This window comes from Fomitopsis serialis (assembly GCF_022376445.1).
Source record: "Fomitopsis serialis strain Sig1Antser10 chromosome Unknown B0H18scaffold_223, whole genome shotgun sequence".
NCBI classification, from domain to species: domain Eukaryota; kingdom Fungi; phylum Basidiomycota; class Agaricomycetes; order Polyporales; family Fomitopsidaceae; genus Fomitopsis; species Fomitopsis serialis.
The window spans coordinates 18,998-35,096 of NW_025955183.1; the positions used below are offsets into that span (position 1 = coordinate 18,998).

At 56.6% G+C, this 16,099-nt stretch overlaps 3 protein-coding genes across 3 annotated transcripts; 2 read left to right on the plus strand and 1 right to left on the minus strand.

Annotated features, from left to right (window-relative positions):
* Window positions 1-4,246: 4,246 nt before the first annotated feature.
* B0H18DRAFT_1126902 (uncharacterized protein) lies at window positions 4,247-6,257 on the plus strand (the record flags this gene model as incomplete). Its single annotated transcript, XM_048035231.1, has 6 exons — window positions 4,247-4,321; window positions 4,374-4,914; window positions 4,965-5,156; window positions 5,207-5,323; window positions 5,366-6,120; window positions 6,177-6,257. The coding sequence occupies 6 exons, from the start codon at window positions 4,247-4,249 to the stop codon at window positions 6,255-6,257; spliced, it is 1,761 nt and encodes a 586-aa protein (XP_047885577.1).
* A 1,054-nt stretch (window positions 6,258-7,311) lies between these two features.
* Window positions 7,312-8,179, plus strand: B0H18DRAFT_1126903 (uncharacterized protein; the record flags this gene model as incomplete). Its single annotated transcript, XM_048035232.1, has 3 exons — window positions 7,312-7,446; window positions 7,501-7,878; window positions 7,931-8,179. The coding sequence occupies 3 exons, from the start codon at window positions 7,312-7,314 to the stop codon at window positions 8,177-8,179; spliced, it is 762 nt and encodes a 253-aa protein (XP_047885578.1).
* A 342-nt stretch (window positions 8,180-8,521) lies between these two features.
* B0H18DRAFT_889505 (uncharacterized protein) lies at window positions 8,522-9,225 on the minus strand (the record flags this gene model as incomplete). Its single annotated transcript, XM_048041274.1, has 2 exons — window positions 8,522-9,018; window positions 9,084-9,225. 2 exons carry the CDS (start codon window positions 9,223-9,225, stop codon window positions 8,522-8,524), a joined length of 639 nt encoding a protein of 212 aa, XP_047885579.1.
* Between the last annotated feature and the right edge of the window lie 6,874 nt (window positions 9,226-16,099).

A 16,099-nucleotide genomic window follows, 5' to 3' on the forward strand; every position in this document is an offset into this window, starting at 1 on the left:
TGCGGCTGCCTCGGCGCGAGAAGTCATACCTCGCAGCTCCTCGATTCTGGCCTCTATCCTGCAAGTCAGCGTGAGGCGAGAACTTGCTTTACGTTTCAGGTACTGGACGACTTCCTGCTTGATAATCTGGAGTGTAAAACAACGGCCATGAACTATTATCGCCGAATACGCCGGGTGACAGACCCCCTTTTCCCCCATGAGGTACCGGTGAGCATGAGCTACTAAGACATGCGAAGTGAGGAGCCTAATGAGTGGGAAATCACGTTTCGAACGGTCCACCCGGAGTGCATTTGGCCCGTTTCGAACGGTGTACCCGGGCTCGGCCGGAGCACTCCGGGTCTACCGTTTGGAGCGGCCGCCGCCAGCAACGAACCGGCCGGAGGGAGGGTGGTGGTTTGGAATGGTCCGGCCGGAGTGTTGGGTAACGTTCCGGCCGGAGCTCTGGTGAACGTACCGGCCGGAGGCCTCGAGAAATATGGGTTTCCTACGGTGCGGCCGGACTGTTATCCAACGTTCCGGCCGGACCCCTGGTCAACGGTCCGGCCGGAGGCCTCGAAAAATTTACGTTTCCTACGGTCCGGCCGGACATATACCCAATGTTCCGGCCAGACCTTTGATCAGTGTCCCGGCCGGAGGTCTCAAAAATTTGGGCTCTCAACGGTCCGGCCGGGCTCATCACTAACGGTCCGGCCGGAGCACTCAGCAATGATTCAGCCTGGCCAGGGGTTGGTTTCGGACGTCTGGCCGGCCCCCAGGTGAAATGGTCCGGCCGGGCAAAATCCCAACTTCCAATGTGAACAGGCCGGCCGGAAGCCTTGCAAAATCTGGGCTGTAAATGGTCCGGCCGGGCTAGTTTCTGACCATCCAGCCAGACCCCAGATGAACCGACCGGCCAGGCTTCTCCCAGCCAGACCCCTGATACACTAGTAATATAACAACAAGAATTGTTAGTTGTAACAACCAAGCTCAATATTTAACCACCAAGCCCAGAGATGAGCCACCAAGCTCGGTATCAAACCACCGAGCTCAATAGTGAGCCACTGAGCACAGTATTGAACCACCGAGGTTAAACAGCTAGGCTCGGTGGCCGAGAAAAATTGGCCGGGCTCGGCGCCGAGGATAAATGGCCGAGGCTCGGGCCGAGGTTTCGAGCGCCGAGCTCGGTGAAAACCGCCGAGGTCAGTATCAAAGCATTGAGCTCAGTGTTAAGGGGCCCAGTTAAAGGGCCGAGCTGAGTGTTCAATGACCGAGTTTGTTGTTGAAGCACTGAGCTCGGAAATGGCCGAGGTTAAACCACCGAGCTCGGTGAAAAACGGCCGGGCCGTCAGATTGCCATATAAGGAAATTTGGTATCATCTGGTAGCCCTTCATTCACAGAGTACAGTATATGTTCCCTAGTGTACAGAGATGCCTAGTTAGGTCAGAGAATACAAAATATAAAATGCTCACAGGCTTCTCTGAGAACGTACTATTCAATTCCTGAGGCCAGTTTTCTTTTCCCACAATGTTTGACTATCTAGAATGTGCTATTTCAATGCACAGACTACATCCCCAACAGGAATAGTCTTATTCTTTGAAGCTGAATGCAGGACAGGAGATAAGGGGTATACATGTTGGATAATGATGTTCACTCCCTGCAGCCAACATTCTTTCCAAATAGTGTTTGACTATCTAGAATGATTCATTTCCTCACAATGAGTGAGTCCTCCAAAGGAATAGTCTTATTCACACAAGCTGAATGCAGTACAGAGTTAAGGGAATCTGGTCTCATATGAGTATCACTCAATTTGAACAATGCTGATCATCACTTCTGTATCCATGCATGATATAGCTGAAGAGTCTATACATTGGACAGATGTGTCGCATTTTGCTCTGGCTGGCCTAGGACAGTGCACCGGCCGGACCGTTTGCTACGAGCAATGGCCGGCCGGACCATTGGCAATGAGCATTGTCCGGCCGGACCATTACCAATGGAGAGATGTTTATGTGGCCAGTGCAATGCGCATGGGTGCACATCACAGTTTGATACAGACAATCATTCAAAGCAGGCCCCATCATGACACAATAATGCATGTTCCCCTTAGCTCCATGCTCAGTTCAGCTAGGAAGAATAAGACTATTCCTCTTGAGGACTTTGCTGTTCATGTTGGATTAAGCCATTCTAGTTTGTCAAACATTGTGGGCAAAGCATATTGGCTTTACAAAGTAAACATAGTTCACATGTATCCCACTCCACCCTTGACACCTTAACTCTGTACTGCATTCAGCTTGTGTGAATAAGACTGTTCCTTTGGAGCACTTACTCCATGTGAGTAAATGAACCACTCTAGATGGTGAAACCCTATTTGGAAAGAATATTGGCTGCAGGAACCAACATTCAAGTCAGACATGCATATCCCATACCTATATGCCCCTTATCTCTTGTCCTGCATTCAGCTTCAAAGAATAAGACTATTCCTGTTGGGGATGTAGGCTGTGCATTGAAATAGCACATTCTAGATGGTCAAACATTGTGGGAAAAGAAAACTGGCCTCAGGAGTTGAATAGTATGTTCTCAGAGAAGCCTGTGAGCATTTTTTATTTTGTATTCTCTGACCTAACTAGGCATCTCTGTACACTAGGGAACATATACTGTACTCTGTGAATGAAGGGCTACCAGATGATACCAAATTTCCTTATATGGCAATCTGACGGCCCGGCCGTTTTTCACCGAGCTCGGTGGTTTAACCTCGGCCATTTCCGAGCTCAGTGCTTCAACAACAAACTCGGTCATTGAACACTCAGCTCGGCCCTTTAACTGGGCCCCTTAACACTGAGCTCAATGCTTTGATACTGACCTCGGCGGTTTTCACCGAGCTCGGCGCTCGAAACCTCGGCCCGAGCTCGGCGCTCGAAACCTCGGCCCGAGCCTCGGCCATTTATCCTCGGCGCCGAGCCCGGCCAATTTTTCTCGGCCACCGAGCCTAGCTGTTTAACCTCGGTGGTTCAATACTGTGCTCAGTGGCTCACTATTGAGCTCGGTGGTTTGATACCGAGCTTGGTGGCTCATCTCTGAGCTCGGTGGTTCAACTCTGAGCTCGGTGGTGGTTAAATATTGAGCTTGGTTGACACAACCTTGGTTGTTTTCCAGCTGAGCTCGGTGGTTAACAATTCTTGTTGTTATATCACCGGCAGATCAAACCTGAGGTGTCTGGCTGGTTTGGGAGAAGCCCGGCCGGTCTGTTCATCTGGGGTCCGGCTGGCTGGATGATTACAAACTAGCCTGGCCAGATTGTTTACAGCCCAGATTCCGCAAGGCTTCTGGCCGGATGTTTGGAAGGTGGAATTTTGCCCGGCCGGACCATGTCATCTGGGGTCCGGCCAGAAGGTTAGATATCAACCCCGGTCCTGGCCGGAACATTGAGAACCCAAATCTTTGGAGGCCTCCAGCCGGACCATTGCTGAGTGCGCCGGCCGGACCATTGCTGAGTGCTCCGGCCGGACCGTTGAGAGCCCAAATTTTCGAGGCCTCCGGCTGGGACACTGATCAAAGGTCCGGCCAGAACATTGAATATGTGTCCAGCCGGACCGTAGGAAGCCTAAATTTTTCGAGGCCTCCGGCCGGACCGTTGACCAGAGCTCCGGCCGGAACGTTGGATGACAGTCCGGCCGCACCGTAGGAAACCCATATTTCTCGAGGCCTCCGGCCGGTACGTTCACCAGAGCTCCGGCCGGAACGTTACCCAACACTCCGGCCGGACCATTCCAAACCACCACCCTCCCTCCGGCCGGTTCGTTGCTGGCGGCGGCCGCTCCAAACGGTAGACCCGGAGTGCTCCGGCCGAGCCCGGGTACACCGTTCGAAACGGGCCAAATGCACTCCGGGTGGACCGTTCGAAACGGTCAAGTTCCACTCAGTAATGTGAAGTGAGGCTAATCAAACGAGAAGGATCGCTATCGGGAACTCAGCAGAGTCAGTCGCCAGTGGACACTGCTGCAGGCTAAGAAGGATTTTGGATATGGCCCGGCCTGGCGTGGACCGCCGGGCGACGGGGACTTGGCGCATTTCTGTGCGGCCTGTCCGCAGCCGGGTATTAACATACCTGATGACTGGCAGGTCGACGACAGAGAGTAGGTGGCTTGCAACCACCGGCCGGCGAACGCTAACTCAATGTCAAGGTACTTGTACGCGCGTGGATATGCGATGGACGGCAATTTCCACGCTGAGCAAATGAAGATGCGTGTGCCGGGGAATGATGTGCCACTCATGCCAGGCAAGATGTTCATGGTCAATCCTACCCCGTACGCCGAGCATCTCAAAGTGGCCAAGGAGGTCGTCGTGGTGAGTAAAGGGCAATGTTGCGGAGGAAATACGCTAAGTGCGCGTGTCATAGAAATCTACATGTAACGATCATAAGGCTGTATCCCAAGCCAATGCCGACAGGCACAAGCTCGCCGTGACGGGGATAGGTGCGACGGCCTGTTCCAGGCATGGGTGCTTCGTACCACATTCGGTGGTGAACTTCCAGAAGGGAGAGCGCCAGATGAACATGGACTATTCTCTGTCAAACGCGCTGAAATACCGATCGCGAGGGTGTACCCGGGTCATCGTACTTTACGACATCATGTGTCAGTGGGGTGTGCACATGAACGCCCGATTTGAGCACAGCCCGTACCTTTCAATACCGCCCCGTCTTGTCCTCTACAAGTGTATAGGCCTCTTTCATGTCCACGGCCACAAACCAGAGTGCGAGTATTGCTTCTCGCCGACGTACATGATCGGGGCCGGCGAGGTTGATGGCGAGATCGTTGAGACGCAGTGGTCATGCATGAATCGCATATCAGGTAGTACAAGAACCATGTCCACTTCTCACAGGCAAGAAACACTCGATCGGCACATGAACGACTGGAACTGGAAGAAGATGATCACGATGGGTTCGTCTCTTTCCCATTCACCGGCCGGCGCATGCTAACATCCGGGGCAGTTACATCCCTTCGCCGGAAAATCAAAGCTAATCGGCCGGTGCTTGCCGACATGAAGCGCGACCTCTCGGCGAAGGAAGCAGGTGTCAGCCCACTGCGGCTGCAGGCTTGGAAGGCAGAGCTTGATACGGCGCAGAGGCAACGCCTCCGAAACGTAAAGGTTATGGACCGATACCAACCTCCAAAACAGATCGGTGAGTAGTGTATGAACAGCCGGCCGACGGCCTTCTCATGTGGACCATAGCCCCATCCCAGGCTGCACTTCAACTGGAATTGACAGAGCAGGAAGGCGATGACGATGCCACGATTGGCACTGCGGCCTGGATTGCAGAAGGCCTAAAGCTGGAGGAAATACAGTTCCGTGTGTCCTCCTCATAAATGACGATTTAAATCTCAACTCCAGGCAGGATTAAAGTGAAGAAACACGCAAAGCAAATAGGGGACAAGGCCACCGGGGCACAGCTCTTAAAGCTGGGTAAAGAGCGGAAGAACCTGGAGACCCGAATTCGCCGCTTCCACAGTCGAGCATATGGGATTGCCCGACGCAACCACCTAATAGTAGAGGAGGGCGCGGAGGAGGGGGACGACGTAGGCGACGATTGGGAAGATGAGGGCCCTCTTGTCCCCCGGCAGCCAAACAGCCCGTGGGCAGTGTTCAACAGCCGGCCTCCTCCTCCCTACTCCCGGGCAATATCTGAGGAGACAGCGATCGGCCTACCATCCAACCTCCCAACTGATGTGCGCGAGGACCATGGAATCCCACCGCTTGCAAGGCGGGAAATGGTACTTCGGCGAGGGCAGGCTAACGATGCCCTTCAACAACTGCGGGGGCTGCTTGGGCAGAAGTCGTTTCAGTTTCGTACCAGTGTCCGGCGCGGCAAAGGAAATACCAAGCGCACCCGCGCATGGACTTCGATGACGAAGCTCGACCGTGCTGTCCAGATTCAGGCCGCCATCTATCGAAGAGCTCGTGCGGCAATGCTGGTCCTTGGCATGTCAGAGGCTGACCGGCGGAAATATCAGCCGTTGCAGCCAGACGACCTCAAAGTCAGCACGGCAATAGCAGAGCCCAATAAGCGAGGGCAGCGCCACATATCACCGTCTTGGGTGTGGAACGTTGACGTGGAAGCCGATATTATAGGTGATAATGGGCTGGCAGTCAGTAAGTGGGCCGAACACAATTGGCACGGCAACCGGACTCACAAATGGGGCAGTCCACCGTGTCCACTGGTTTCAGGCGCGCTCAAAGGTTGACAGACTGGAAGAAGAAGCCGGTATCCTCAAGCGCGAACTAGATTCTGTGCGACGATACTTCACCCATGAAAGTCAGAGATGGCGGGACATGGCCAACGTGGAGGCTGATGACCCTTACCCCGGATTTTCACCTCACTGCCGCAGACAAGCCGCAATGTACGAACGTCTACACAAGGACGCTCACCAGATGTATATGGATATGTACATAGATGCCAATGCGGTATGATCCAATCCCATGCACGCTGACTACTGAAGTCCCATCTGCGGAGACGACCCTATGCTGAAGGATACAATGCGCCAATACGAGGTAACTTGATGAGACATGGCCTGTGCTGGAAGCCAGTATGGGACACTGCCGCTATACCCTGGGCGTTCGCCGGCCGACCGGCAACGCGGAACTCTCGGCCGTCCGTACACAGTCTCGGGGGGGCCATAACATGTCCGGTGAGAAATGCAGCAACTCTCTAACATTTTTGTAAGCTCGACACAGCATAGAAAACTGTGAATCATGTACGGGTGGACTGCATCACGAGAATCAGCCGGGTCTCCGCCGGCCGAGGATTTCGGCGCGCATCTCGGCCGGCCGTCATCGGCTCTCCGAAAAAGCCAAAGAATCCTCGAGGGTACATGTACGAAGTTAGGAGAAAGATAGCACCCAGAGGAGTATGCTCCGCCATGCTGGGCTGTCATGGCCTACAGGTAAAGAGCCGGCGTGGGCCGGCCGGGCTTTTCGGCAGACCCCTCGGCCGGCCGTTCACAGTACCGGGCGAAGCCAATGTAAACCTGGCAAATTAAACAGCCACTGTCTCTGGTGCTTCTGCAACTCAATGTACCGGCCATTGACCAGGCACACACTGTGAAAGGTGGAAGGATAGAAGTCATGCGGCCTTCTTTCGCCATAGTCCGGACGGTGTGGTGCCTCGGCAATTTAGCACACGTGTCTCTGCAACCTACGCCGGCGCCTGGAGCGAGGCAATGACGAAATAATCATGTGACCTCCGTGAGAATGTGGAGGGATCACGATCCGATCAGTTGCAGGCCACAGTTCCAACACACTTTGCATCACTACCGTGACCATCTCGAGCACAATTCACGATGGAAGCAACAATTGCCGAACTCCTGGAGACTGCCCAAAGGCACATTTTTGCCCCCAAGGCCGCCGAAGCTATGCATGTTCTCGCGCTGGATGAAAACTCCCCGGGGGATCTTACAACCCTTGTGCGTGCAATTGTGGGTACCTATTGCATATATATGGGGGTGCCACGCTAATTATTCCCGGCACAGTCCCTGACTGCCCTGATGGCCGGGCTGAAGGAGCTTGCAAAGCCTGAAGTGGCGTCAGAGTACGGCATTGCCGAAGCCTTACCTAAGTACTGGGGGGTCATGGCACCGGCCGGCCGGGAACCTGAGGAAGTTTTGGTTGCAGTTGTCGAGGGCGTCGGAATGCCACCCGAGATGCCAGCACCGATCAGGACGGAAATTCGACCGCCGGCGGCCACGCAGGACGACGGCAGCCCCCAAGGCCTTTTGAGCCCCGAAACCGTCCTCGATGCTATTATGACACGCCAGGGGGAGATGGGCCCAATCATCGCCGAGCAGATGAAGGTGTCGGCGGAACAACTGCGGCAAGTGGAAGAAAAGCTGCAAGTAGCAACTCTGCGGGTGAGCTGCCTTATCTCATCACAGCCACCACCACTCTAAACCGAGTCCACAGGACAAGGTAACCTGCCATGCTCAACAAATCAACCTTGCTGTATTGCCGGAGCTCCTCGAACCTGGGTTTCTCGGGAGGGAGCACATGCCGAAGGACTTGACGACGGAGGGGCTGGAGTGGCTGGAGCGGCTTAGTGATTCCATGCACACGATGAACGTTTACATCGCGGCGGAGATAGAGTTTTGGACGGCAGCAGCAGAGGCCAACGAGCGCGAGCTGGCTGTATGCCGCCGCGTCGCAGGTACATAGCAAGCGACAGTGTGTCACACTTGGTTCAAGCGGTTCGGCGTCCGAGCCCATCCACTGGTCATCGATAAAATAGCAGACAAGTAGCATGACAATGTAAAATAGAATGCTTCAGGTGCATATGATCCATACAGCGCCGGTGTGGAGACGCAACGACATAAATGGCCGGTGCCATTGCACTGCTCGCGGAGACATGAACGGCGCCGGCCGGCGATTTAATGGGCCGGCGCCCCCATCTGTGCCGCCGGCCGGAGTGTTGACATTGGGGCATTAATTGAATGGATGACAGTAATTGATTGCTACACAATCTTCGTACAAAACGTCATCACGGATAGCATAGGCTATTCAATCCCATAGATAACGCCACCCAGCGATGGCCACACGGGCCCATGCGTGAATATTTGGTCGCATGTAGTATGCTACACATACCCGCTCGGCCTGTGACTCCGGTACCTCATGCGGTAGGCGTGCACCAGAGAACGACGCGATTGTACCGGTCTTGTATGGGAGGACAAGGGGAATGGTGGGAAATCGAATAACCAGCTGAGGATCTCCGCCAACGGAGAGCAACATGTCGTACCACTCTTTTGACGACATCCTGTCCTGATGTAAGCGGCTGCGCCTGTTAAGCATGACCGACAACGCATTGAACGGATTGCTCCAGATGTTCACCACGGCTGCTCGGGACGGGTCGCTTCGCAAAGCCTGCAGCGATGCGATCCCGCTCGAGTACAATTGGGGGTGCATGACGTGGAGCATGCCGGAGATGATGATGTGCGGCTCGACCATGGCCTCGAGCCACTCTCGGCCCACGGAGTCTGCCTTGCGGAGAAGCACAGACACTGCGGGCCTGGAGTTTCTCTCCTGGGAACCATGAGTCGAGAGTTGACACAGATTCAAATGAGACATACATTGTGCGCCTGCGCGAACCACCCGGGGGAAAAGGCCACAGATCCCGGTGTGAACTCATCACCGGCCCGTGGGGTTCTGAAATATTGGGCTTGCTGCCGCCACGGGCCATCATCGGTCGGGTGATTGACTTCGACCATGGGATTGAGGATGGTCGCGGCTTGCCGTATGACATTCTGGGGGCCTTTCAGCTCAATCCATGTCTAATCCCGCAACGGCGAACGTACCCGGTAATGATCGGTCAGGACCCCGGGCAAGTACCAAAGAAGGATTCGTTTCTCGGAGTCGATGACCGTGGCGGGCGCGTCCGGGTGTGTGAATGGGATGTCAGGCTGCATGGGAGGGGTCGCAACAGATGCGTCCCAATCGACCGTAACTAGATGGGGACGTTGGTCGCTCCCGAGGAGAGACCGTATGATGGACACAACACTCACTGCGATTGCAGTAGGCCTTCGCAAGCTGCTCGCCCGCACAATTTGCCTGGCGCACAAGGGCAACATTCAGGAAGAGACCCGGAAGGGGACGACGGGGAGGCGTGGCAAGACAGGCCCCGGCCGGATTGCCAGCAAGATGGTATTCGTACATCGCCGTTAGATACGCACAATACTCTTCGGTGATTTCTGCTGTGGTCATGGCTGGGAAAGACAAAGAGAGGGAAGGGTGTGGACGACGAAAGCTATGTGTAAGTTGAGCGAGGGATGCGGAACATCGCCTCGTGGTGTCCGCACCAACTACACGTGTCTGCCCCATGTTCAGCGCTGTGCGGGAAACTGGATGCTTTATCAGATAAGGCCACCTTGGCTATGCCTATCCATGTTTGTATTCCAAAATGTTGCGCTGCGAGAGTTTCCCAATTCATGCATATCGCATCACAGTTGAGGAAAACTCTTCGTTTGTCGGCACCCTTATTTGCCGCTACATGAAGTCCACCGGCCTGTGCATGTGGTTCGCCGGCCGGCGCGTCTGTGTGGTCAGCCGGCCCACGTGGTTCGCCCGCCGGCGCATTCGATTCAACGATCTTGCACAGAGATAGTTGCACGGTTTATGCATGACGTATGACAGCTGGGTGGCACACTTGGTCTGCCTGCATCCTGAAACGACCGATACAGGAGATTCACCGGCCGGCGCGTGTGGTTTACCGGCCGGTGCAGATGGGTCACCCGGCCGGTGCATGAGCCTCACCGGCCGGCGCGTGTGGTTCACCGGCCGGTGCAGGTGGGTCACCCGGCCGGTGCATGAGCCTCACCGGCCGGCGCGTGTGGTTCACCGGCCGGTGCAGGTGGGTCACCCGGCCGGTGCATGAGCCTCACCGGCCGGCGCGTGTGGTTCACCGGCCGGTGCAGGTGGGTCACCCAGCGGGTCCATGAGGTTCACAGGCCGGCACATTGGAATTGCCCACACGGCGGACGTGTTGATCGACCAATCTGGCCCCGTGGAGAGCCAGAGGGACGAGACTTACAGGCGGGAAGATGGGCTTCACCGCGTAGCGCATCTCATGAACTGGATGTCTAATGGCATACACCAGCATGAACAGCTGGAGCAATAGCAGTATCCAGGGACTTTCGAGAACAATATGTCTCAATGGCCCGCTGAGTGAAGATTCCCACAAAATTCTATTTCAGACAAACAAGTGGTGAGACATAGTATGATTGCTCGCATCTGATGTGTCGCCAGCATTATTTCACCAGATCTCACAGTGGCCAAGATGTGCCGAATACGCCGCTGTGTGTAACCACACATGTCTATGTTTGCCACTGCTACTAACCTCTACAGGACCAATTGAGCTCCGGCCGGTCCGTTGACTGCACGTTTGTGGCCCCGGCCGTGCCGTCCTGTGGAAGGGTTCTCGGGCTCCGGCTGCACCGTTAGAGCCGGGGTGTGTCGCGGGCGCTCCGTTTGTTATGAGTGCGGAGGTGACCGGCTGCAACGCCAACAGAGGCGGGGCACATACCCCGGCCGGTCCGATGAGCACCATCAGCCTGCGGCCTGCCTGTTGAGCAATAGGGGCACAGTCTCCGGCCGCAACGCTGACACGCTGCCATTAATGTCACGACCGGAACGTACATACCGTATGTCCCGTGCGACTCTGATGTACGGATCTCCGGCCGCACCGCTGGAGCCCACCGGTCCCAGATGCCGGCCGACCCGCTTAAGACGAGCGCGTTCCGGCCGGACAGCGCCAAAGTTGACATGGTGCAGACGGTCGGTTCGTTGGGAGCGAGAAAATTAAAGATTCGACCGGTCTGATTCAGACGGACAGCATGCGGCCGCCCCGAGGCAACTGTGGAGTTGCTAGTCCGCCCGCTCCGTTGCAAACATAATGTCAAGGTCCCCGGCCGGCCCGCTGTCATCGAGAAGGCCACCGTGGGGAGCACCAATTCAGCCCGCGGAAACATCTGGGAGCGACGATAGACCATGGCCGACCGGACCGTTCCAAGCGTGTCCCTCCCACATCGACCGCTCCGCCTGGGACCAATGCCTGTGATTTCCGGCCGTCCCGTTCGTGGCGTTCGGGCGCCGGCCGCCTCGTCTCCAAGTCAATCTGGCCTGCAACGGCCGCACCGTCCCAAACTTCATGTGTGTCGGACCACCCGACATGTCAACAACAGACACCATCCGGCCGCCCCGATCGCAGCGATACGTTTTTACGCCGGCCGCCACGTTTGCAGGCAGGCCACGCGACCGGCGGCCGGCTAGTTTGCTGCCTCCGACCTGTTCTGAGACTCCGGCCGCCCCGCTACAGACGCAATGGCGAGAACGATATAAAGGCCGGCCGGCCCGTTGGCCGCGTCAGCCGGTAACAACGGTAAACCCGTAGCGGACCAGCGGGATGGGCGGCCGTCTCGTTGACTGCCTCAAACCACTTCTGATGCTCCGGCCGCCCGTTACAGACCCTGCAGCGAGAGTGACATCCAGGCCGGCCGGACCGTTGGTCCGGCAGCCGTTGCTAACGGTAAAGCCGGAGGCCTCCGGCCGGAGGCGGGTCCACCGTTCACAACGGCCGAAATGCACTCCGGCTGTACCGTTAACAGCGAGTTTTTTCACTGAATGGGCTCCCTCAACACTCCCCCGGGGCCGCGACGCGCATGTAAGTAGGTGCTTAAGTAAAGTAGGTAAAGTAAGAGCCTTCGTGAAAATGTCTGCAGGGTTGTCTGCCCCAGGTATGTGAATAATCTTCAACTGCTTACCCCGGATGGCCTCCCGCAACCAATGGTAACGGATGTGCAAGTGTCGCACTCGCGAAAAGTTGGCGGAACGAGTCGCCAAGCTCTCCCCTCCAGCGCTGTCCATCCGGATGACCACAGGTCGCTCTATCGGAACGTAGATCTCGTCCATGAAGTTGGCGACCCACACTCCCGTCTGACCTGCGTGCACAGCGGCGATATACTCAGCTTCGGTAGTCGACAGAGTGACAACCTCCTGGCGACGCGAGCTCCATGAGACCGGCCCTCCAGCCATCATGACTACGTGTCCGTGGGTCGAACGTCCTGTGTCCAAGCAGTCGCCTTGCGACGCGTCTGAGTAAACTGTGGGCTGCAGACCCGATGCGTGGTTGCCGTCGTATGTGATCCCATGGTCTAAAGTGCCTTTGATGTAGCGGAGGACACACTTGAGTGCGTGCCAATGCTCATAGCCCGGGTTCGCCATGAAGCGACTAAGCAGCTGAACAGGGTAAGCGAGGTCGGGTCGAGTTGCGACCGCTAGGTACATGATCGCGCCCAGGGCCTCGCGGTAGGGGATTTTCTCCATCTCCTCTCGCTGCTCGGCGGTCACCGGCTCAGCTGTTTTGGACAACTTGCTTCCTGGCTCGAGTGGCGTACGAACCGGGTTGGACTCCTTCATCCCGAACCTGTCAAGCACTCGTTCGGCATATGCTCGCTGGGACAGGTGCATCGTCTTCTGTGCCCGGTCTCGCTCGATCAGGAGCCTAACATATACTTGAACTCACCTCCCCCGCTGAGCCGGTACCGCACAGCGAGTTCGGATCGTACAGTCGCCAGACCGGCTGCGGTGTCTCCGGCTTCCCCGATGTCGTCTGTGTATGTCGCCGTGATCGCTAGTCCATCGTCATCGAACCTCGCCCGTACGCACTCGTCCGCCCGCGATCGCGAGAAGCCTAGCTCCTGGTACGTCTCATCAAGATGTTTCCACCAGTCGTTACCTGCCTGCATGCATCCATACAGCCCACGTACCATCCTGCAGACGTGCGTGGGAATTCCTTCGACACGTACCCTGCAGGTTGCTCCATATAGATAGCCTCCTCCGGGGACGCATTCAGGTACGCCTTCTCGACGTCATCCTGTGCCATCTCCATGTCCCTGACCACGGCCGTCGCACAGACCAGTCGCAAGGATTCGAACCGCACGACAGAGGCGTGCGTCTCGAAGTAGTCGACCCCGGGTATTTGCTGGAAACCTTTCGCCACCAACCGAGCCTTCGGTTTCCACTTCCCGTCGGCCTCTTTGTCGCCAGCGAACTTACGAGCATACACCCATTTGTTCCCTATGACGTTCATGTCTGGGGTGCGAGGTACGAGTTCCCAGGCGCCGATCTTCGCTAGTCCGCTGATCTCGCTATCCATCGAGGGCGTCCATATTTCCGGCTGCTGCTTTGCCTCCTTATACGTCTCTGGTGTCCGCCCGCCACGATACCATTTGACGCCATCGTCCTGGCCAGCCGAGACTGCTTCGGTGAACATCGCCAGGTATGCGCCTTCGGGACTCTGGTTACGACTCTTCTCCCCCGGTTCATCGTCAGCCCACGGCTCCCCCTTGCTCCGTGCTTCGGCCTCGCGTGCGTCCGACTCGTGCGATTCTCGGAGCTTTTGACTCGGCACAGTGGCCCTCCCAGATCGACGGGGTGCGACCACTTCCCTCGGTGCCTCAATAGGTGCGCTCTCGTCCTCTGGTGCAAGTTCAGGTTCGGGCTTCTCGACTTGGAGCGCCTCGCCAGCCTCGTCCACCGACTCGGGAGCTGGCTGCTCCGCCGCCTCGACCGACACTGTAGTGGGTGCGTCCTGGATCAACGTCCGGTGTCCCGGCCCCTCTTCGAAGATGACGTCCCTGCTCCAGATGATACGTCCGGTTGCCGGGTCCCATAGGCGGTAGTTGGCGTTCTCGGTGTAACCGACCATGATGCACTTGATAGACTTCGGGTCCAACTTGGTACGGGTCTCGTCCGGTACCTTCGCCCATGCGGTAGACCCGAACGCTCGCAGGTGCGCAACGTTTGGCACGCGTCCGAACCAGGCCTCGTAAGGTGTCCGTCCACCCTGTCGAGCCGACGCTGTCAGGTTCTTCACGTAGGTCGCAGTCTTGTAGGCCTCGCCCCACAACCCCACTGGCAAGCCCGCGTCGAACAGCATCGACCTAGCGTGGTCCCCCAAGGTACGGTGTCCCCGCTCTGCTACTCCGTCCTGCTGAGGCGTGTACGGGGTTGTTGTCTCGTGGATGATCCCATGCTCTCGGGTGAACGCCGCCCAGAGTGCATTGTCGAATTCGTGTCCGTTGTCAGTGCGAATGCGACGGATTTTCTTGTTCGTTTGCAGCTCTGCCATCGTTTTGAAGCTGCTGAACGAGTCGAGGGTTTCCCTCGCTTCTTTGGTTTGTAGTAGGTCAAGGGCTTCGAAGGAGGACTTGCCGTCGTGGAGGGTCATGCTGTGGTAGGCACCGCCGAACGACGCCTCGCGTGCGCGCCCGGTCAAGTCGATATAGATACGTTCACATATGTCCTCTTCGATGCTCGACGACGTGAAAGGCATGCGAGGGTGCTTGCCTTTGATGCAGTCCTCACACTTCCCTTGAGGCATCCCACCGACAATCGCCATTCCTTCAACAGCGCCAGACCTCGCCATCTCCATCACCGTACGCTCGCTTGCGTGTCCAAGGCGGCGGTGCCAGGTATGAACGTCGGCAGCCTTTGCGTTCGTCAACGACGCTAAGGCGCGTGGGGAATCTCCTGCGCCCTGGTTTGGGATCGCCTTCCCGTCGACTCGAGTCAGGGTGACTTCGTAGAGGTTGTTGGTCGTCATCCTTCCAACGAGGATTGGTTCACCACCATCCTGCCCGACTATCCGCATCTCTCCACCCTTGATCTGAATGTTGCATCCTCCTGCGTCGATCCGGGACAGGGAGATGAGATTCGCAGCTAAGTCTGGTACGTGGAGGGCGTTTCGGAAGGTTACAATGGACCGGCGTCCATCGATGATCATCTCTGCGTGGACGCAGCCAACCCCGATTATTGTGAAGTCTGCGCCTCGTTTTGCGCTATTTCCGGAGTGTGGTGTCAAGGGTAGATACTCGGAAAAGGAGGCTCGGTCCGTGAAGTAGTGGTGGCTGGCGCCTGAGTCGAGGTATGCCCGTATCATGCCATCGGACGAATCGAGCTGTGCAGGAGTGATGGTTGCCATGAAGACATTGTAGTTCAGTACAGCGTTCGGCGTAGCTGTAGTGACGTTGGCAGCAGGTGCGTTCGGAGTGGGATGAGCCAGGTCGGCAGGCGATCCTTTCTTCGGTCGTGGCTGTGACCTCCAGGTCGCCGGTTGCTGCCCCGCCATGCCTCCGCCCTCGCAAAAACAGCGCTCCTTTGAGTGCCCCTTCCATAGGCACCAATCGCATATCATAATCGCTTTCGCGGCCGTCATGAACGCGGACGTTTGAGGCTCGCCCTGTCCAGTCGTTTGCGTAACCCCGAGTGGGTTCTGCGGTTGTCCGGTTCGCAACATCTCGTTGTCATGGACGGCGAGAATCGTGAGGATAACGTCTTCAGGGTCGGATTTCGTGAGCAGCCCAGCAGTGATATGGTTATAGACATCGCCCATCGACTGACAGATTATGATCGCGAAGCGGTGGTCGGTGAGGGGTGAGGCCATCTCGTTACACGCCTTGCGACGACGGCGGAGTTCTTCGAAATGAGCATGGATGTCTGAGCCGGGGACGTACTTGCACTTCTTCAGGTACTCCTCGGCATTCATAACCGCCAGCTCGCTCCGTCTCTCCTTTATCGCCAGTAAAG